Source organism: Trichechus manatus, unplaced genomic scaffold, assembly GCF_000243295.1.
Source record: "Trichechus manatus latirostris isolate Lorelei unplaced genomic scaffold, TriManLat1.0 scaffold00216, whole genome shotgun sequence".
Classification (NCBI taxonomy): Eukaryota; Metazoa; Chordata; class Mammalia; order Sirenia; family Trichechidae; genus Trichechus; species Trichechus manatus.
The window spans coordinates 170,892-193,152 of record NW_004444152.1 but is presented as its reverse complement, the minus strand read 5'-3'; the positions used below and the strand labels follow the sequence as shown (position 1 = coordinate 193,152).

Here is a 22,261-nt window from a genome sequence, read left to right as displayed (position 1 = left end):
AGGGTTTTCATTGGAGCATTTTTCGGAAGTAGATCTCCAGACCTTTCTTCTGAGATGCCTTTGGGTGGACTCAATCCTCCAACCTTTTGGTTAGCAGCCAAATGCTAACCATTTTCATCACCCAGGGAGAGGTTAAAATACTTGCTCAGAGTCTTGCTTACCAAGATGTGTGTGTCTTTGGGACACAATCTCATATCCCAAGCTCCCTCTAAGATTGTAGTGAAAATGGAATGGGATAATGCAGGTAACTAGCATCTAATAGGTGTTCAGTAAATGGCCTATCATTGTTTATCTAGAAAAAAGGATGGAACCTGCACTCTGGTGTCTGGGGAAAGGAGCGGGGTCCATCTTACCTATGGAGAAGGGCATAAAAGCTTCATTCTTCTTCAGAGCCCCATTGGCATCCAGAAAGTGGTCAGGGTTGAAGTCACCTGGTTTTTCAAAGTAATGTGGGTCGTAGAGAGCAGTGCTCAGGATGGGGACTACCTCAGTGCCCTGAGGGAGGGGCAGGAGAAACTGATCCAAAGATTTCACTACCCCTGTGTCCCCACCCAAGAAAAACAACAAGAAGGGAACCATAGTCATAGAAGTGATCAAGTGTTGTGATTAAGAGAACCCAGGATGCCCACACAGGAGAGATTCAGGAACCCAGTTGGTTTCGCCTTGGGGATGGTGTGCCCTCGGAAGTGAGTGTCTTTGGTGACCGTGTGGGGCAAGCTAACGGGGAGAAGGTCTGCGAATCTCTGAATCTCGTGGATGACTGCATCGGTGTATGGCATTTTGGCTCCGTCCTCGAGAGCAGGAGGGCGATGTGAGCCAATTACATCATCAATCTCCTCATGGACTTTCTGTGTACCGAAGAAGGGACCAGTGAATCCCTGATTCACTTCATTGAAGCAGGCATTTCAAAGAGGCATTTCAGTGGGGACACTGCTTTCTATGGGTCAATAAACCAGAGAAAATCTACAGTAAAGGGTTAGAGCATTGACATCCCTCAGAGCAATCAGCTGGAGAGAGGGCGGAGGAGGGAAGAAATTATGGATTCTCTCCTCACATGCACAAGTATACACACACACATACACACATGCACACATACACATAGGCATGTCTTCAATCTAAAAGGAAATCACTATTGACTTTCCCTTGTGGGTAAATATTCTTGTGGAATCAAGATTATCTGTAGAAGAGCTTTTTGTAAAAATTCTCCCTCTAAGATTAGTAGAAAACCAACTAATATTTATTGCATGTGTATTATATGTGAGGCACTGTCCAAGGTCCTCAGGGGTATAACAGTGGAACAGATGAACAGATTAATTATTGAATAGTCAAATAAATAAGTGAATAAATACATCAATCAATCAATCTGTGGATGAATTTATTCATGATTGGAAAGACTGATGAGTGAACAAGCCAATAAATGGATTATATATTCATGTATCAATCAATAGATCAATTAATAACTCGTGATTAATAAAAGATCCATAGACAAATAAAACAATGAACCCAATGAATGAATAACTCAGAAGAATCAATGGATGGATCCATTAATGGAGGAATAAATGAATAAATTAGTGAATAAATGGGTATATAAACAAATAAATGAATGGGTGGGTTGAATGATAGATTAATAAATTAACGAATGCATGAATAAATAAATTAGTGACTTATTAAGTGGATAAATGAAATAATGGATGGATGGATGGAAGATGAAATGAAAGAATGATTGATGGAATGATTAAGGAATAAAACATAATTCGTAGATGAATGGATGAGTCGATCTATAAGTGACTGAGGATGAAACCACTGAGACAAGAGATCGGTAGATTATCCATCAATTAACAGGGCTGGCTTAAAAAGACAAACAAACAAACAAAAAACCCGTTGCCAGCGAGTACGACTCATAGCACCCTATAGGACATAGTAGAACTGCCCCATAGAGTTTCCAAGGAGTGGCTGGTGGATTTGAACTGCCGATCTTTTAGCCAGCAGCCATAGCCCTTATCCACTACACCAACAGCGTTTCCGAGGGATGGTTTACTTGGAAACTATTCCAAAGCCACAGCGCCCCTAAGGTCAGAAACCAGCGCTGCTTCAGTTATCCACACAGGACCCCTAGTTCCATTTCTGCAGCCCAATGAGAGGTCAGAAGATCGCTCTGGGATCGTCTGTCCCTGCTCTGTCCACCTGCGATGTGGAGGTATTTGAGCATGAGCAGACATCCGTAGCGGAGAGTGGTGCTGGTGATCTCAGGGCCAGCGAAGAAGAGCGAGAGCTCAGTGAGGATGAGGTTCTGGAGACGGAACTCGGTGTCCGGGTTGGAATTCTCCTGGGGCGGGAGGGCAGGACTCAAGTCAATGGAGGCTGGTACCTCACCGCACACACGTCTCTGGGCGCCCTCCACCTGTTTCTGGGCCTCTCCTACTGTCTGGCCCCCTTTGCTTTGTGTTATGTGTCCAGCAGTCTCTGTCCGTGTCTCTCTCAGTCTCTTTTCTCTTTGTCTTGCTCTGTTTCTATCTTTCCATCCTTTTGGCAAGTTGATCTTGTCTCCCAACCTCTCTTTCTCTTCATTTCCATCTCAGTTTCTCCTCCCTACCTTCTACATTTCATCTCCATCTCTTTCCCTTCCGCATTTCCCCTCCTCCCCTTTGCTCTTCTCCCCTCAGCAACCTCTGTTCTTGAGTCTCCCCCTCCACACACTCCCACTCTTTTCCTTTCCCCTCACTTCTCACCTCCCACCTTCTCCTCCCCTTCCCTCCCTCTCTCCCGGATCCCACTTTGTCCAGGCGGAGCAGGTAGGTATTGATGAAGTCCCGGGGAGCGCTGGGGTCCAGGGTTTCGCGGTGCTTCTCCAGGCTGAGGTCGATGAAGGCGTTGACTTCCTGCGTGTTTTTGTAGATTTGCCGGTGTGGGCCAGGAAAGCGCTTCAGGAAGTCCCGGGAGAGCTCGAGCACCTGAGAGAAAGGAGTGGCTGTGATGTGAGGTCCACCTGAGGCTGAGCTAGTGGGTCACAGGGAAAGGGCGGCCCTCCTCATTCCTAACACCTCCGCGAGGAATCTCTCTCTCTCCAGAGAGAGATGATACAGAGATATAGAGATAGAGATAGACCAGAGAGAGAGAATACAGAGATTTAGAGATAGAGATCTGTCTCTCATTTAGCCTCTACCTTTTGACTCCAGCTCTTTGTATCTGCGGTCTGGCTCTGTCTCTTCATGTCCTTCTACATCTTTGTCTTCCCTCTCTTTCTCTCTCCCTCTTCCTTACAATGGGTGTGTTCTTTCATCTGTCTATTATTGATCAGTTGATCAGTCCATTGATCTGAGCCCCTCACTCTGATTCTTTGTCTCCATTGATCTGTAATCCTCATATTTTTCTCTTTCTGCATCTTCCTACCTCACCCACATTTGTTTTTGTGTGCCCCACCTCTCTGTCTCCTTTTCCACCTCTCTTTCTCCCTGAGTGTCTTGGTTCCAACTCTCCCTGTGTCTCATTGTCTACCTCAGCCTGTGTAACTGTTTTTCTCCGACTTCTCTCTGCCTCTTTCCACTCTCTGTGTCTCTCTAGCTGGGTCATGCATTGATGAACTGGGGGCTTGCACAAGATAATCCTGCTGACTACTTGAAACTATTTATTTATTTTGGAGCATATTTCTACTGCTTTACCTGATGATAAGTGTAGCTAATAATTGCCCCCAAATGCAGAAATGTATAGAGTAAGATGTAAACTTCGTCCTTAATCTCTCCTTTTAGAGAAAATCATTGTTAACTATTTGGTGGGTCTCCTTCCAGATTTCTCTGTCTCTCTTTATGTTCTCAGTGGGAGGAGCACATTGGGATCACCTATTGTGCTTGTCTCAGGTTCTTAACCTGGACCCCAACCCAGACTTGCTGGGTCAGAGCCCCCAGCTGGAGGTCCTGGAACCTGTATTTGTGACAATCCCATACTTGCATCTGATATACACCGCTGGTTAAGAACGATAGCTACGCAGTTTAATTTTTTTTTTTTTTAGAGTTGTAGAAAAGTAGTGGTAACACAAGATTTGCCTATTCAACGTTTGTGGCTGGTACAGTTCAATAAAACCAATTGCACCAGTCATGTTGTGCAACCACCACCAATATCAATTGGCATATTTTCCATCCCCATAAACAAAAAACTCAATGCTAGCTAAACACAATTTAATTTTTAAATTATACAATGGATGTATATCCAGGTTAGTTAATAAGATGAAATTTTGTTATATTGTTTTAAAGAGGAACATATTGCTTTATAATCTGGATGCGGGGAGGTTTTAAAAAAACGACAACAGAAAGATGGAGAAGGAGAAATGGGAAGCAAAGAAGAAATGGGGTTTCTTATTTTCATGTATCCTTAAATTTCTTCAGGTGAGGGAAGGGCTTTGTCAAAGACAGAGAGACAAAGATTCAGAGCCAGAGGGTGGTCAGATAAGTAAAGACTTTGGATTTCTGATTCTCTCTCTCATTCTTTTCAACTCTGCCTCTCAGGATCTCTTTATCTCTGCCCTTCTTTGTCTTGCTTTCTCTCTGTCTTCTCTCATTTCCTCTTCTCCTCTATCTCTCTTCCAAGTCCTCTTAATTTTTAGTCCTTCTCTCTCTCTGACTCTGGTGACCCCCAGGTGGTGCACATGGTTAATGTACTCGGCTCCTAACTGAAATGTTGGTGGTTCAAGTCCTCCCCGTGGTGCCTCAAAAGAATAGCCTGGTGATCTACTTCTGAAAAATCAGCCACTGAAAACTCCATAGAGCACAGTTATGCTCTGATACACATGGGGTCACCGTGAGTTGGAACTGACTCAACCGCAACTGCTTTGGGAGTCCCTGGGTGGTACAAATGGTTAATGAGCATGGCTGCTAACCAAAAAGTTGGAAGTTCAAGTCCACCCAGAGGTGCCTCAAAAAACAGTCCTAGTAATCTACTTCTGAAAAATCATACACTAAAAAACCCATGGCGCGCAGTTCTGCTCTGACACACATGGGGTCGACATGAGTTCAAGTTGACTCCATGACAATTGTTTTTTTCTCTCTGACTCTATGTCTATTTCTATCTCCTCCGTCATTTCCCCTTCTTTCTCTTAGTCTCTCATTCCCTGCCTCGCAGTATTTCCCTCTCTCTAGGCCTCCATGCCTCTCTCTCTGTGTTGTCTCAGCCCATCTCCCAGCCCTACACTGCATTTCTGGACCCCAAAAGCAGACCGTTCCTATCCCTGCCCTGGATGCTTGTCTCACTGCCTGACCTGGCTGGAGAAGAAGCTGATAAGTGTGAAAGACTGGTAGAACAAATCCAGCAGCCGCAGGAACTGGGGATCTTTGTAGGCAAAGCGTTCTCCAAAGACAATAGAGTAGATGATGTTGGCAGTGGTGGCATGGAAGAAGAAGGTGGGGTCCAGGAGGGCTTCTAGGAGGAGGAGGGTCAGGTCAGGGGACAAGAATTCAGGGTCGGGGGCAGGCATTTACCTGTTGCCCTGTCTCTGTGTAACTGTCCTCCACTGCTCTGGAACGATAACAATAACATCTAACACTCACTAGCTCTTATCATGCACCCACCCCTATTCTAAGCACTTCACCCATTATTTAATTCTCACCAAAACCTGTGACAAAGACTCAGTTCTATTAATATTTCCATTTTATAAATGGGCAGACAGAGAGGTTAAGTCATTTGACCAAGTTTGTACAGCTACTAATTGCTGAGGCTAGCATTCAGACCTAGACAACCTAGTGACAGAATGCTTGCTGTTGGTCCTTACCCTCCATCTCCTCGAAGACCTCAGCTCTGTGAACCTCTACTTAACTCTGAATAAGTGAAGTCCCAGGGGCAGAAGGTGACACAAAGTGGGTGTTCAATTGATTACTTGTGCAAATTACAAAGTCCTGATCCTTCTATCCCTGTCTATGAGTCCACCTTCACCTCCTCTCCCCACCTCTAGGGCCCTCTGGTCTTCACTTGTCTGTTGATTCCTATATTGGCCAGGTTCTGCCCAGTTCCTGGTTGAAGGGGATGGTGGTGGGCTGGGAGCCCAAGAATATCCAGTTGGTGTAGCCTCTCTCTCTCTGGGTCTCACCTTGTCTGTCTTACCTTGTTTGTCTCTGTAGACCTTTTCCTGAGCCTTGTGTCTGTCTGTCCGTCTAATATTTTTTTACTGTGGTAACAAAACAGTTGCCATGTCAACATTCTTCACATGTATAGTTGAGTGACATTACCTGATGTTCATCATGTTGTTCACCACCACCCATATCTGTTCCTAAATTTTTTCATCACCCTTAACAGAACCTCAGTTCTGCTTTACCTCTCCCTCTGCCCACCCCTGGTGAGCACTAATAAACTTTTGTCATATATACTTGTCTAGTCCAGGTATTTCATGTAAGTGGGATCATACAGTAGTTGTCCTATCATTTTACACCCCTTTATACACTCTATTCCCCTATGTCTTTCTCTCTGTCTCTATCTGATAGTCTCTCGGTCTCCATCTTTCTCCATCTCTACCTCTGTTTATCTGCCCACATATACATCTCTGTCTTTCTATTGCTATGCACCCCATATCTCTCTCTGTTTCACTGTCTTTCTTCCCTACCCATCTCTCTGTCCGGGTCACCCAGGGATTTCCGCAGCTCCTCCACCAGACACTGAGCCTCCTCCTGGATACACTCCTCCACGCTCCGCTTTCCCATCCCGAAGTCCCTCATGGTGGCCAGAGAGAATCGCCGGAGGGTCTTCCAGCAGTTCCCATTGGTAAAGATGACACCTGGCGTAGTGGGTAAGGCGGGGATTGCAGAGGAATTTGGAAGGAGATGCTGAGCCTCTCTGTACCCCTTGTCTTCCCTTGCCAGACTCATCCTACCAATTCTCATCCTCCACTCCACCCCTCAGTGCCTTTGAGGCTCTCACCGTATCCCTGGAAGGATTGCTCAATGGAGGCGATTTTCCTCCTGCCAGAGAAGGCGTCGGTTTGGTCCACCAGGGCCTCCCGAATGACCTCTGTCCCACACAGCATGACCACAGGCTTCAGCCCCAGGTACACCGTGAACACATCCCTGTATTTCTCTCGGAGCTGCCAAGCATACCCACACCCAGGATTGCTAATTAGTCACCGTGCATCTCTATATCTGTAAAAACAAACAAACAAACAAAGTTGCTGTAGAGTCAGTTCTGACTCACGGTGACCAAATGTGTGTCAGAGTAGAACTGTGTTCCATAGGGTTTTCAATGGCTGATTTTTTGGAAGTAGATCACTGGGCCTTTCTTCTAAAGCACCTCTGGGTGGATTCAAACCTCTAACCTTTCAGTTAGCAGCCAAGAATGTTAACCATTTGCAGCACTTCAAGACTCCTAAATCATGAAAATACCACTTACATATAGGTTGGTAATGAGTCACTGCCCCACGAAGCTTCTCCCTGGAATGCTCTTCCCCCTTCTCAGGACCCACAAGACCTCCCCAGGAACCAGCAACTAAAGGGTTAATCCTTGGCGCAGCCAGGGTCTGCTGTGTTTGATTGATGCCAGAAACAATACAGATGGTTAAGTATTTCTAATATCACCCCTGCCCATACCCTTGAACTTGACTATATCTCCCTGGGATCACAACTTAAAAACCATGTTTCTTGTGAACCAACCTGCTATCTGCCTGCTGACAGTTCCCGCAGAGAACAACCCTCAACTACCCACTTTCTAGACAAGAAGGCAAAGTACAGCCCTCTGGTGGTGATCATGAAATATGAAAAATCCTATCAGTGCAACTGATTGGGAAACTGCTTGATTGCATTTACTGAGGTTGAAAGGACATATGCATACTCAATGACCCAACAATTTCATTCCTAGATGCATGCCCAATGGAAATGTGAACATGTGGTCACCAAAAAAAAATCAACAAGGACAGTCATAGAAGCCTTATTATTAAAGTGCTCATCAACACCGAGATGGAATCAATGCATAAATAGTGATGTACTTATACAAGGGAATACTATACAGCAAACAAAAAGAACAAACTGCTGCTATACACAACATGGATGACTCAAACAGACGTAATGTTGAGTGAAAGCAACGAGACATGAAAGAGTCCAAACTTCCTAATTCTATTTATATGAAGTTCAAAAACAGGCAAAACTAATCTATGGTATCAGAATAGCGCGGGGGATAGTGGCTGAAAAAGGTTGTGAGTGGGCCAATCATGTTCTCTTTCTTGCTGTATGTGTCAATTACATGGGTGTGTTCAGTTTGTGACTATTTACTGAGCTGTGCACTTAAGAGCTGTGCAATTTTTAGGAGACGTTAAACTTCTATAAAAAATGGACGTAAAATCATAAAAACTGTTCAGTTGACTTAGAAATCTCTCATATTGATCTCTGCATAACCTCTTCATTGGTCTCTCTACTCTCATTCTTGTTTCCTCTACAGTCATTTCATTCCCTGAACCCAGAATAATCCTATTAAAATACAAATTAGTTAATATTCCTAACTTGCTCCACAAGCTCCAATGCTCCCATGCACTTCAAATAAAATCTGAGGTCTCCAGCATGGGCCAGGTGGCCCTACATGACCTGGCCCCCTTACCCCTCTGACTTCCTCTCTTGCTTGTTTCCTCACTGACTCCGATTTGGCCTCCATTGTTCCTACAAAATGCTGAGCTCGCTCCTGCTTTGGGGTTTTTCAGTGACACCTGCCTCTCTCTGATGCCCTTCATCTGTACCATTCAAGGTCTCAGAAACACAGCAAGGCAGTCTTTCCCTGATAATTCAATCTTAAGTAGCTGCAACAACTGTCTAAAAGTTCACCCTGCTTTATTTTAATCATAGTTCTTACCTAGTTAGTGTTCCCTTACTTGTTTATTTTTTATCTTTCTGTCACAGTAGAATGTCCATGACCATAACAACCTTGTTTGCCTTGTCCGATGCCATGTAGTCAATACAAAGAATAGTTCCTGGCACACAGAAGGTGCTCAGTTAATTAGTATTGAAAGAATGAATAAGTGGATCAAAGTAGCTTCCATTTAATGAGCATTTACTATACAACAGGCTCTATGCAATATCCTATTTAATCCTCATAGGAACCTTGTGAAGCACACGTCCTTAGTGTCATCATCCCATGTTACAAAAGAGGAAACTGAGACTCAGAGTGTAAGAGTTGAATCTGAGACTAGAATCCATACCTGCCTGACTATAAAAGGGTTTGGGAACTTATCAGGGAATGATGGAGGGGCAGTTCCACCATCCCCATCTCATCTCACCATTTCTCTCTTTCCCTCTCCTTAAAGATACAATGGTAATGGAGGATTGTGGAGACCTAGAGGGTCCTTGGAAGAGTTTCAAGGAGGCCTGTGAACCCTCAAAATTATATGCATAAATGTGTATGCATATTTGGGGAGCAGCCACAGCTTTAATCAAATTCTTAAAGGATTTATTGATCCCGAAATTGTTAAACAGCTTTAATCTATGAGAACACTGGAGATAAGCAGATCTCCCCATTGGATCCCAGCTCCACCTCCTGCCAACTGTGTAATTGTCTTTCCCACACTTGTTCTCACTGCCCTTACCTCTAACATGGGGATAGCTCCTCACCTAGCCCACCGGGTTGTTGTAAAGGAGGCCTGATGAACTCCTGCCCAAATACAGATGAATCCTAGCCATATAATTCTGAGTGAAAAACTAAGTGTAGGAGATCATATAAAACACTCTTTCAATACATTGAAAACAACTAAATCTAAATAATATGTACTTGAGACATCCACATATGTGGTAAAAATTTCTCTCTAAAAAGTAAAGAAAAGAAGAAAATAACAATTAGAGTATAATAAATAAAATAGAGACTAGAAAAACAACAGAGAGAACCATCAAAACCAAAAGCTGGTTCCCTGAAAACATCAATAAAATAGATGAACCTGTAGCTAGACTAGCAAAGAAAAAAAAAAAAAAGAATGAGAGAGAGAGAAGATGCAAATAAGCAAAATCAGAAGTAAATGTGGGGATATTACTACTGATCAAACAGAAATAGAAAGGTTAAAAAGAGAATATTGTTAACAATGGTACACCATCTAATTAGATAATGAAGATGAAATGGATAAACACCTAGAAACACCCAGATTACCTAAATTGACTCACGATGAAATAGAAACTCTCAATTGGCCTACATCAAGTGAAGAGATTGAACCAGTAATCCAAAACGTCCCACAAAGAATAATCGGGACCAGATGACTTCACTAGAGAATTCTACCAAACATTTACAGAAAAAACTAAAACTAAAGGGATGATAAGTCCAAGATTCAGTCATGTGGTAGCCAAAGTGAAGGAGCAGAGGAATACAGGGTAGCTGAAGTTACTGTCAGTATTGTAGTTTTCTTATGGAGTGGAGGGTCCATGGATGTTAATTGCATTATTAATAAATAAATGCATAATTAAAATGAAATCATGGGTAGAAAACAGTGATTGGGAGCCTATTAAATCTTGCACAAGTGCCAGCTGCTATTATAGTGCATTATGTTCCTTACTGATAAGCACTCCATACTCAGCCTCCCAGCAGTCCTTATCTACCCTTTCTGCTCACCACCCCTCTTCCTCATTCTCCTAGCACTGACATGAACCTGCCTTTGGTGCCTCTTCCTTTTTCTTTCTCTACAAGTGGCAGGCAGGCACCTAGGGACTCTACAGAGGGGGGCAGGGAAGAGTGAAATTCTACACTGTGGCTCACACTTAGACACCTTTTCATAACCATTTGCCCCTCCAAGGACAATGCCTACCCACTTGCAATGGAGCAGGAAGGCCTTCTTACAAAATGACCACAATCTGCCATGCTTCATCTCCATGCAACTTACATACCAACCTTCACACAGTCCACCCCATAGCCTGGAAGGATACCCCACTCTTACTTATGGACCCTTGAGTGATCCCCAAGTACTGAGGCAGGGTCCAGTCCACCATCTGACCCCGTCCATCTTAATCTCACCTTCAGGAATGATTTGAGTAGACCTCTTCTGTCCTTCTGCAGAAGGTTCCCCAACAAGGGCAGAAGATGGGGGCCAGGTGGGAGGTGGCCCTGGGCCTTTGGGTGGCCCCTGGCCAGGAGAAGTAAGAAGCCTGTGAAGAGAGCCAGGAGGAGGAGGACGCTGAGCTCCACGGTCCTAGTCTGAGTGTCTTCCAACTCACTGCAGCCTCCAGCTGGGCCTTTTATCTGAACTTGCCTCCCCACCCAACTATGTAATGCCATTCATTCCAGTCTCCCCTGGCACCATTGTCCAGGAGTGTGAGCTTAGAAGAGGTGCTAGGGGATCCACACTTCCTGCTTGTGCTGCCTGGTGACCTGCCACTCCCTCCTCTTTCACCCCTTCTCTAGGTGGCAGGAGCCCTGTGGCAGAGAGACCAAGGTCCAGATGAAAATGTGCGCGTGTTTATTTTTGAGGGATTGGATGATCATGCACTTGTTGGTTGGTTTTGCCTGTGTTTGCATATTCATGCCTGCATGCACTTTTCCATGCTTATTTGCTCTGTGTGTGCATGTATGATTTTTATATGTGAATGGTGTCAGTATTTACGAAAATGTAAAGGTGTGTGTTTCTGTGTATGAGTCTGGGTGTGCTTGTGTGTATGCTCTTGCATGTCTATGGACTCATGTATATTTATATGATTTTAGATGGAAAGGTGTGCTTGCACCGGGGTGGTGGGTAGTGTGGCTTCCAGGGGGTGAATCCGGGGATGCTTGTGTGTTTTTATATTGTGTGTGCCTGCTTGCATTTGTCTGCATGCTTCTATGTGCTTGCATGGTTTCATATAGGAAGATGTGTTTGTATTTGCATGGTGGTGGTGGTGTATGTCCCCATGTGTAAGTCTACGTGCGCTTGTTGTGTGTGTGTGTGCATCTCAGGTACCTGTCTTTGTACAGCCTGCAGATACTCAGGGTCTATCTTTCCAGTCCCCTCTCTCACTACAGCCAGAGTGATGGGAGAAACCAAGGGAAGGGTGAGAGACACAGAAGTGGTGAAACAAAGAGACAGAGGTCTTGGGTGGAGAGAGACAGAGACCTGGCAGGTAGAGTGATCAGATGCTTCTCAGCGTCTTTGATCATTGGGGCCATGATTAAACAGTTCACTCTCTGCCTCTAGCTCTGTCTTCACAGTACTGGACCGTTTCTCTGATTCTCCCTCACAGTCTGTGTCTGTGTCTCTCACTTTCTATCTCTTGCTATCTCAGTGTCTGAGCTCCAGGAGTGCAGGGACTGGGTCCACTTTGCTTGATTGTCCACTTGTCTGGTGTCTGTCTCCATTATCACTGTGACCTTGCACCCCCCCCCAGCCCCTGGCAAGGGTCCAGCCAAGTCCCTATTTGCCCAATATGTGAAAGAGTGTGTCCATGTCTTCCTGTCTTGGCCTGTGCCTGGTTTTCCATATTTGTATCCATTCCAAAGAAAGGAGATCCAGCAGAATAGAGAAATTATCAAATAATATCATTATTATCACACACAAGTAAAATTTTGCAAAGATCATTCAAAAGTGGTTGCAGCAGTATATTAACAGGGAAATGCCGGAAGTTCAAGCCCGATTCAGAAGAGGATGTGGAACCAAGGATATCATTGCTGATGTCAGATGGATCTTGGCTGAGAGCAGAGAATACCAGAAAGATGTTTATCTGTGTTTTATTGACTATGCTAAGACATTCAACTTTGTGGATCATAACAAATTATGGATAACATTGTAAAGAATGGGAATTACAGAACTCTTAATTGTGCTCATGGGGAACCTGTACATTGATCAAGAGGCAGTCATTTGAACAGAACAAGGGGTACTGCGTGGTTTAAAGTCAGGAAAAGTGTGCATCAGGGTTGCATCATTTCACCATACTTATTCAATTTGTATGCTGAGCAAATAATCCGAGAAGCTGGACTATATGAAAAAGAATGAGGCATCAGGATTGGAGGAAGACTCATTAACAACCCACATTATGCAGATGACACAACTTTGCTTGCTGAAGGTGAAGAGGACTTGAAGCACTTACTGATGACAATCAAAGACTAAAGCCTTCGGTAGGGATTATACCTCAACATAAAGAAAACAAAAAATCCTCACAACTGGACCAATAAGCAAGATCATGATAAATGGAAAAAAGACTGCAGTTGTCAAGGATTTCATATTACTTGGATCCACAAAGCAGTCAAGAAATCAGATGACACATTGCATTGGACAAATCTACTGAAAAAGACCTCTTTAAAGTGTTAAAAAGCAAAGATGTCGCTTTAAGAACTAAGGTGCCCCTGACTCAAGCCACAGTGTTTAATATGCATGCAAAAACTGGACGATGAATAAAGAAGACCAAAGAAGAATTGACACTTTTGAGTTGTGGTGTTGGTGATGAAAACTGATATATCATAGACTGCCAAAAGAACGACAAATCTGTCTTGGAAGAAATACAGTCAGAATGCTTCTTAGGAAGCAAGGATGGTGAGACTTCGTCTCATATAATTTGGACATGTTATCAGAAGGAATGAGTCCCTGGAGAAGGACACCGTGCTTGGTAAAGTAGAGGGTCAGTGAAAAAGAGGAAGTCTCTCAATTAGATGGATTGACAGAGTTGCTGCAACAGTGGGTTCAGGCATAACAATGATCATGAGGATGGTGCAGGACTGGGCAGTATTTCGTTCTGTTGTACAGAGGGTCGCTATGAGCTGAAACCACTCTATGGCACCTCACAACAGCAAACAACATAATCAATATACTAAGGGCTCTAATGGAAAAAGTGGACAATATGCAAGAAAAGATAAGTTGTGTAAACAAAGAGATGGAAACTCTAAGAAATCAAAGGTATTGCTAGAAATCAAAAGCATTGAAACAGAAATGAAGAATGCCTTTGACTGGCTCATCAGTAGACTGAAAACAGCTAAGGAAAGAATCTGTGAGCTTGAAGATATATCAGTAGAAACAACCCCAAACTGAAAAGCTAAGAGGAAAAAAGAAAGGGGAAAAATGGAACAGAATATCCAAAAACTGTGGGGCAATTACAAAAGGTGTACCATGTACATAATTGAAATACCATAAGGGGAAGAAAGAGTGAAAGGAATAGAGGAAATATTTGAAGTAATAATGACAGAGAATTTACCAAAATTAATGACAGTCACAAAACCACAGATCCAGGAAGTCCACAGAACACCAAGCATTAAAAACAAAAACAAAAAAAAACAAAAAAAACCCCTATACCTGGGCATATCCTATTTAAACTTCAGGAAACCAAAGACAAGAAGAAGTCCTACAGGTAGAGGAATAAAACATTTTATTTATAGAGGAAAAAGAATAAGAACTTATCAAACTTTCCTTCAGAGGAGTAGAGTAAAATATTAAAGGCTGAAAGAAAAAAACCCCACCAGTCTAGAACTCTGTATTCACTGAAAATATCCATAAAAAGTGAATGAGCCCAAAAGCAAAGATGAGAAGGCAGGAAGGAGTAGAAAATGAGGATGAAAGGAAACAGGGAACCAAAGGCAGAAACAGGAAAGTGCTGACACATTGTGGGAAATGAAGCCAAGACCGTAAAACACTTTATGTACAGAACTATGGAATGGAAATCTAATTGCTCTGTAAACTTTCACCTAATGCACAATAAAAAAGTTAAAAAAACCTATGAGCGGACATCTAGAACACAACTATTGGTCTTTCTTCATCTGGAACAAAAAGGAAAGAAGGAAATCTAATAAGAACTGAACTACAGGACTAATTATCTACATGAACCACTGTCTCCTCCACATTGAGACCAGAAGATCTAGATGGTGCCTGGTTACCACTACTGAAAGTTTTGATCAGGAGTATGGTAGAGGAATCCTGATTAAAAGGGAGGAAATGTGGAATAGAACTTCAAATTCATAAAGAATCTTGACTACTGGCCCTATTGAGTCTGGAGGAGCCCCAAAACTATGGCTCTGTTGCTTTTGAAACCTTTAATTGAAACTGTCCCCTGAAGTCACCATTAAGTGTTTAGTCAAAAGAGTAAAGATTGTTACCCTTGAGTACTGCATTACTTAAAAAAAAGTCCAAAGGGTCAAGAACTATTTTAAAGCACAGATAAGAAGTTGGGGGGCAGGGAGACTAAGCAAATGAAGTGAAACAACTAGAAAAGAAATAACGAGAACGTTGACATAATGTGAAGAAAGTAACCAATGTCACTGATCATTATGTCCAGAAACTATGGAATGGAAGAAGGGTTTCCTGCATATTTTTTCACCAAAGATAAAGCAAGCAAACAAACAAACAAAATACTATAGAAAGGAACAATGAAAAAAAAGTGAATGAGACTCTCCATTCTTTTCATTGGTCTATATGTCTGTTCCCATACCAGTGCAACATTATTTTGCTTACTGTAGATTTGTAGCAAGTTTTAAGGTCAGAAAGAACTCAAATTCCTCAAATTCTTCCTTTTCAAAATTATTTTGGCTATTTTGGGTCCCTTGAAATACCATATAATTTTTTGAATGGGTGTTTCTATTTCTGCAAAAAATGCATGACATTGAATCTATCACTTTAGGTAGTGTTGTCATCTCGACCCCCCAGTCTGTCAGTTTGTTGTAGTCTCGTGGCTTTTGTGTTGCTGTAAGCTATGCCACTGGTATTTTAAATACCAGCAGGGTCACCCTTAGTGGAGAGGTTTCAGCTGAGCTTCCAGACTAAGACAGACTAGGAAGAAGGACCTGGCTGTCTACTTTGGAAAAACTTAGCTGGTGAAACCCTTATGAATAGCAGCGGAATATTGTCTGATATAGTGCTGGAAGATGAGGCCCTCAGGCTGGAAGTCACTCAAAATACAACTGGGGAAGTGCTGCCTCCTCAAAGTAGAGTCCACCTTAATGACATGGATGGAGTCAAGCTTTCTGGACCTTCATATGCTGATGTGTCATGACTCAAAATGAGAAGAAACAGCTGCAAACATCTATTAATAATAGAAATGTGGAATGTACAAAGTATGAATCTAGGAAAATTGGAAATCATTAGAAATGAAATGGAACACATAAACATCAATATCCTAGGCATTAGTGAGCTGAAATGAAGTGGTATTGGCCATTTTGAATCAGACAATCGTATAGTCTACTATGCTGGAAATCATAAATTGAAGAGGAATGGGGTTGCATTCATCTCATAGAGAACATTTCGAAATCTATCCGAAGTACAACGCTGTCAGTGATAAGATAATGTCTTAGTTATCTAATACTTCTATAACAGAAATACCACAAATGGATGGCTTTAACAGAGAGAATTTTATTCTCTTAAAGTCTACTAGGCTAGAAATCCGAATTCAGGGCATGAGCTCCAGGGGAAGGCTTTCTCTCTCTGTCAGCTCTGGGGGATGGTCCTCATCATCAATCTTCCCCAGTTGAGGAGCTTCTCAGTACAGAGACCCCAGGTCCAAAGAACGAGCTGTGCTCCAGGTGATTCTTTCTTGGTGGTATGAGGTCCCCATGTCTCTCTGCTCACTTCTCTCTTTTATATCTCAAAAGAGATTGGCTTAAAACGCAATCTAATCTTGTAGATTGAGTCCTGCCTCATTAACATAACTGCCTCTCCCATCTCATTAACATCATAGAGATAGGATTTACAACACATAGGAAAATCACACCAGATAACAAAATGGTGGACAATCACACAATACTGGGAATCATGGCCTAGCCAAATTGATACATTATTTTTGGGGGACAATATGCAATCCATGAAGATAATATCCATACAGCTACAAGAAAGATCAATTAATGACTATTATTCAAATTTACACACCAACCACTAAAGCCAAAGATGAAGAAACTGAAGATTTTTACCAACTTCAGCAGTTTGAAATTGATCAAACATGCAATCAAGATGCATTGATAATTACTGGCGATTGGAATGAGAAAGTTGGGAACAAAGAAGGATTGGTAGTTGAAAATATGGCCTTGGTGATAGAAACCAGGCCAGAGATCACATGGTAAAATTTTGCAAGACCAACCACTTCTTTATTGCAAATACCTTTATTCAACAACATAAATGGCAACTATACACATGTATCTTGACAGATGGAGTACACAGGAATCAAATCGACATCTGTGGAAAGAGACAATGGAAAAGCTCAATATCATCAGTCAGAACAAGGCCAGGGGCCGACTGAGGAAAGACCGTTCATTGCTCATATGCAAGTTTAAGTTGAAGCTGAAGAAAATTAGAGAAATTCCACCAGAGCCAAAATACAACCTTGGGTGTATCCCACCTGAATTTAGAGACCATCTCAAGGGTAGATTTGACACATTGGACACAAATGACCAAAGACCAGATGAGTTGTGGAATGACATCAAGGGCACCATACAGGAAGAAAGCAAGGGGTCGTTTAAAAAAAAGGGAAGAAAGAAAAGACCAAAATGGATGTCAGAACAGACTCTGAAACATGGTTTTGAATATAGAATAGCTAAAGCAAAAGGAAGAAATGATGAAGTAAAAGAGCCAAACAGAAGATTTCAGAAGGCAGCTCCAGAAGACAAAGTAAAGTAAAGTATTATAATGACAAGTGCGAAGGCCTGGAGTTAGAAAACCAAAAGGGAAAACATGCTCTGCATTTCTCAAGCTGAAATAACTGAAGAGAAAAGTCAAGCCTCGAATTGCAATATTGAAGGGTTCTACAGCAAAAATATTAAACAATGCAGAAAGCATCAAAAGAAGATGGAAGAGCCACTGTACCAAAAAGAATTGGTTGACATAGAACCGTTTCAGGAGGTAACATATGATCAAGAACCAATGATAGTAAAGGAAGAAGTCCAAGATACACTGAAGTCATTGGAGAAAAACAAGGCTCCAGGAATTGATGGAATACCAATTGAGATGTTTCAACAAATGGATACAGCGCTGGAAGTGCTCACTCATCTATTCCAAGAATTTGAAAGACAGCTACCTGGCCAAGTGACTGGTAGAGATCCATATTTGTGCCCACTCCAAAGAAAGGGGATCCAACAGAATGCAGAAATTATGGAGCAATATTAATATCACATGCAAGTAAAACTTTGCTGAAGATCATTCAAAAGAGTTTGCAGCAGTACTTTGACAGGGAACTGCCAGAAATTCAGGCCAAGTTCAGAAGAGGACGTGGAATGAGGGATGTCATTGCTGATGTCAGATGGATCTTGGCCTAAAGAAGGGAATACCAAAAAGATGTTTACCTGTGTTTTATTGAGTATGCAAAGGTATTCAACTGTGTGGATCGTAACAAATTATGGATAACACTGCAAAGAATGTGAATTCCAGAACACTTAATTGTGCTTATGAGGAACTTGTGCATAGACCAAGAAGCAGTCCTTCCAACAGAACAAGGGGATACTGCCTGGTTTAAAGTCAGGAAAGGACTGTGTCAGGGTTGGATCCTTTCACCATACTTATTCAATCTGTATGCTGAGCAAATAGTCTGAGAAGCTGGACTATATGAAGAAGAATGTGGCATCAGGATTGGAGGAAGACTCATTAACAACCTGTGATATGCAAATGATACAACTTTGTTTACTGAAAGTGAAGAGGCCTTGAAACACTTACCAATGAAGATCAAAGACTACAGCCTTCATTATGGATTGCACTGCAACACAAAGGAAACAAAAATGTTCACAACTGGATAAGTAAGCAACATCATGACGTATGAAGAAAATATTGAAGTTGTCAAGGATTTCATTTTATCTGGATCCACAATCAACACCCATGGAAGCAGCAGCCAAGAAATCAAACGACACATTGCATTAGGCAAATCTGCTGCAGAAGACCTCTTTAAAGTGTTAAAACGCAAAGACGCCACTTTAAGGACTAAGGTGCGCCTGATCCAAGCCTTGGTGTTTTCAGTGGCCTTATGTTCATGGGAAAGCTGGACAATGAATAAGGAAGACCCAAGAAGAATTGATGCCTTTGAGTTACGGTGTCGGCAAAGAATATTGAATACACCATGGACTGCCAGAAGAATGCACAAATCTGTCTTGGGAGAAGTACAACCAGAATGCTCCTTAGCAGCAAGGATGGGGAGACTTCATCTCATATGCTTTGGACATGTTATCAGAAGGGTCCAGTCCCTGGAGAAAGACATGATTCTTGGCAAAGTAGAGAGTCAGTGAAAAAGATGAAGTCCCTCAAAGAGACAGATTGACACAGTTGCTGCAACAATGAGTTTAAGCTAACTATGATTGTGAAGACGGCTCAGGAGCAGGGAGTGTTCAGTTCTGTTGTACATAGGATCACCATGAGTAAGAACCACTCTATGGCACCTAACAACATCATTATTAAGTTATTCACGTCATAAACACAGGATGTCTTTCCATTTATTTAGATCTTTAATTTCTTGCAGCGATGTTTTGTAATCTCGGTGTGCAAGACTTTTGCCTCCTTGGTTAAAGCTGTTGTTGCTACTAACTGTGTCATGTAAGCCCCTGACTCATGGCAATCCCACGTACAGAGGTGCAAAATGCTGTGCCATCCCAATAATCGGCTGCAGATAGGACCGTTGTGTTTCATAGGGTTTCTATTAACTGATTTTCAGAGGTAGTTTACTCGATCTTTCTTCCTAGTCCATCTTAGTCTGGAAGCTCCACTGAATGTTTCCATTGAATGTTCAGCATCATAGCAAGAAGTAAGCCACCATTGACAGACAGTAATGGCTGTGCATGAGGTGAATTGGCCGGGAATTTTACATGGGTCTCTTGCACGGACGGTAGGAATTCTACCACTCAGTCATCAGTGCCTCATTGGTTAAATTTATTCCTAAGTATTTTATTCTTTTTGATGCTATTGCAAATGGAATTATTTTCTTAATTTTCTTTTCTGATGGTTTATTGTTAGTGTATAGGAATATAACTGAGTTTTGCATGTTGATTTTATATCCTGTAATTTTGATAAATTCATTTATTAGAATAGGTTTTTTTTGTGGATGCTTAGAGTTTTTTACACATTAGATCATGTCTTCTGCAAACAGAGATAATTTTACTTCTTCCTTTCCAATTTGGATGCTTCTTATTCCTTCCTCCCCCTCCCCCAATTTCTCTGACTAGAACTTGCATTACTAGTTGAATAGGAATGATGAAAGTAGGCATCCCTGTATTGTTTCTGAACGTGAGGGAAAAAACGTTCAGTCTTTCACCATTGAAGATAATAACTGCAGCGTGATGGTTCACTTTCGTGTGGACTTTCTCACAGTGGTCTTGTAACTCCTACCCAGGTGATTGGGCAGGATTGTGCAGATAGAGTGATTCTGTCCCACCAAGGGGATTGGTCTGTTTTGCCATCCAGTTGGGCTTGAAATAAGCCACTCCAGAGGTGAGAAAGAGAGTATCCTACCACCACCAAGGAAGGACAGTCACGAGTGGAGAGTGTGTCCTGTGGATCCGGGATCCCTGCACTGAGAAGCTCCTGGAACCAGGAGGCTGAGAGGGGGAACAAGCTGTAACCCTGAAGACGGCGAGAAGTGGTGGCAGGAGAGACTGGCAGGAGGCCTTGCAGTTGGCTTCACAGCCCACGGATCAAGAAAGCTGGGTGCCTGGGGTGCTTCTGGGGGCTTATTTGCAGGGACTAAAAGAGCTTTGTGACACTTGCCTGAGGAGGGCAGAGACCTAGGGCCAGAGAGAGGTGTGCCTGCGAGCATGGCTGAAAAGAGGCTCTTCTGACTGAAGAACTGTATCCTGAGCATTCCTGAACTTGAATTGTAACCTGTTACTTCCCTAATAAACTCCATAATCTTGAGTATTGTCCATGAGTTCTGTGGGGCATTGCAATGAATTATTGAACCCAGTAGAGAAGTGGAGAGTGCCATGGGAGGGATGGTTGGTGTCAGAATTGGAAAAGATAGCGGAGAGAGAGTGCATGTCTGACCTCCACCTGATGGGAATCAGCCTTGGGCTGTTGATCTTGATTCTCCTTCTCCGTTGTGAAGAAAGAGGAGGCCAGACTCTGCCCCTACACTGTTTATACAATAGCTGTTGATTTTTCATGTATGGACATAGTCATGTTGAGGAAGTTCCTTTCTATTCCTAGTTTAATGAGTGTTTTTGTCATAAAAGGGTGTTGCATTTTCTCAAATGCCTTTTCTGCATTGATAGAGATGATGATGTAGTTCTTTTCCTTTGTTCTATTAATGCGGTCTTTGCACATTTCGTTATAATACTTTACTTTGTCTTCTGGAGCCGCCCTTTGAAATATTCTGTTCAGCTCTTTTATTTCATCATTTCTACCTTTCACTTTAGCTACTCTAAGTTCAAGAGCAAGTTTCAGAGTTTGTTCTGACATCCATTTTGGTCTTTATTTTCTTTTCTGTCTTTTTTTTAAAATTTTGCTTTAGGTGAAAATTTACAGAGCAAATTAGTTTCTCATTAAACAGTTTATGCATATATTATTCTGTGACATTGGTTGCCAACCTTGCGATGTGTCAACACTTTCCCCTTCTCTATCTTGCGTTCCCCATTTTCATTCATCCAGCTTTCCTGTCCCCTCCTGCCTTCTTGTCCTTGCCCCTGGGCTGGTGTGCCCATTTAGTCTCATATATACATGGTTGAATTACATGTGTTATTGTTTGTTTTATGGGTCTGTCTAATCTTTGGCTGGCTGTTGAGCCTCAGGAGTAACTTCAGGAGTTAAAAGTTGTCCGGGAGCCATAATCTCGGGGTTTCTGCAGTTTCTGTAGGACCAATAAGTCTGTTTTTTTTTTTGTGTGTGTGAGTTTGAATTTTGTTCTACAGTTTTCTCCAGCTCTGCCTGGGACCGTCTATTGTGATCTTTGTCAGAGCAGTCGGTGGTGGTGGCCGGGCATCATCTAGTTGTGCTGGACTCAGTCTGATGGAGGCTGTGGTAGCTGTGGTCCATTAGTCTTTTGAACTAATCTATCCCTTGTGTCGGTGGTTTTCTTCATTCTCCCTTGCTCCAGACAGGGTGGGACCAGTAGACATATCTTAGATGGCTGCTCACAAGCTTTTAAGATCCCAGATGCTGCTCACCAAAGTAGGATGTAGAACATTTTCTTTATAAACTATGTTATTCCAATTAAGCTTGATGTCCTCTGAGACCGTGGTCCCCAGACTCAGCCCAGTAATTCGGTTTCTCAGGGAGTTTGGATGTGTCTGTGAATCTTCTATGACTTCGCCTTGGTCAAGTTGTGCTGACTTCCTCAATACTGTGTACTGTCTTAGTGGTTTTCCCTCCTCACCCCTCCCCTCCCTAGTAACCATCAAAGATTGTTTCTTTCTGTGTATAACCTTTTCATGAGTTTTTATAATAGTGGTCTCATGCAATATTTGTCCTTTTGTGAATGACTTA

General features: G+C 42.5%; 1 protein-coding gene across 1 annotated transcript in view; it reads right to left on the bottom strand.

The window, feature by feature from the left end:
* The window catches only part of LOC101358192 (cytochrome P450 2B4-like), a 41,473-nt gene that overhangs the window by 6,391 nt on the left and 12,821 nt on the right, over window positions 1-22,261 (bottom strand). Inside the window, exons 5-11 of the mRNA XM_023742757.1 lie at window positions 6,898-7,060; window positions 6,584-6,754; window positions 5,249-5,409; window positions 2,775-2,951; window positions 2,189-2,326; window positions 630-848; window positions 354-495 (exon numbers count right to left, since the gene is read on the bottom strand). Coding sequence (XP_023598525.1) covers window positions 354-495; window positions 630-848; window positions 2,189-2,326; window positions 2,775-2,951; window positions 5,249-5,409; window positions 6,584-6,754; window positions 6,898-7,060 — 1,171 coding nt within the window. The remainder of the gene's footprint in view (window positions 1-353; window positions 496-629; window positions 849-2,188; window positions 2,327-2,774; window positions 2,952-5,248; window positions 5,410-6,583; window positions 6,755-6,897; window positions 7,061-22,261) is intronic.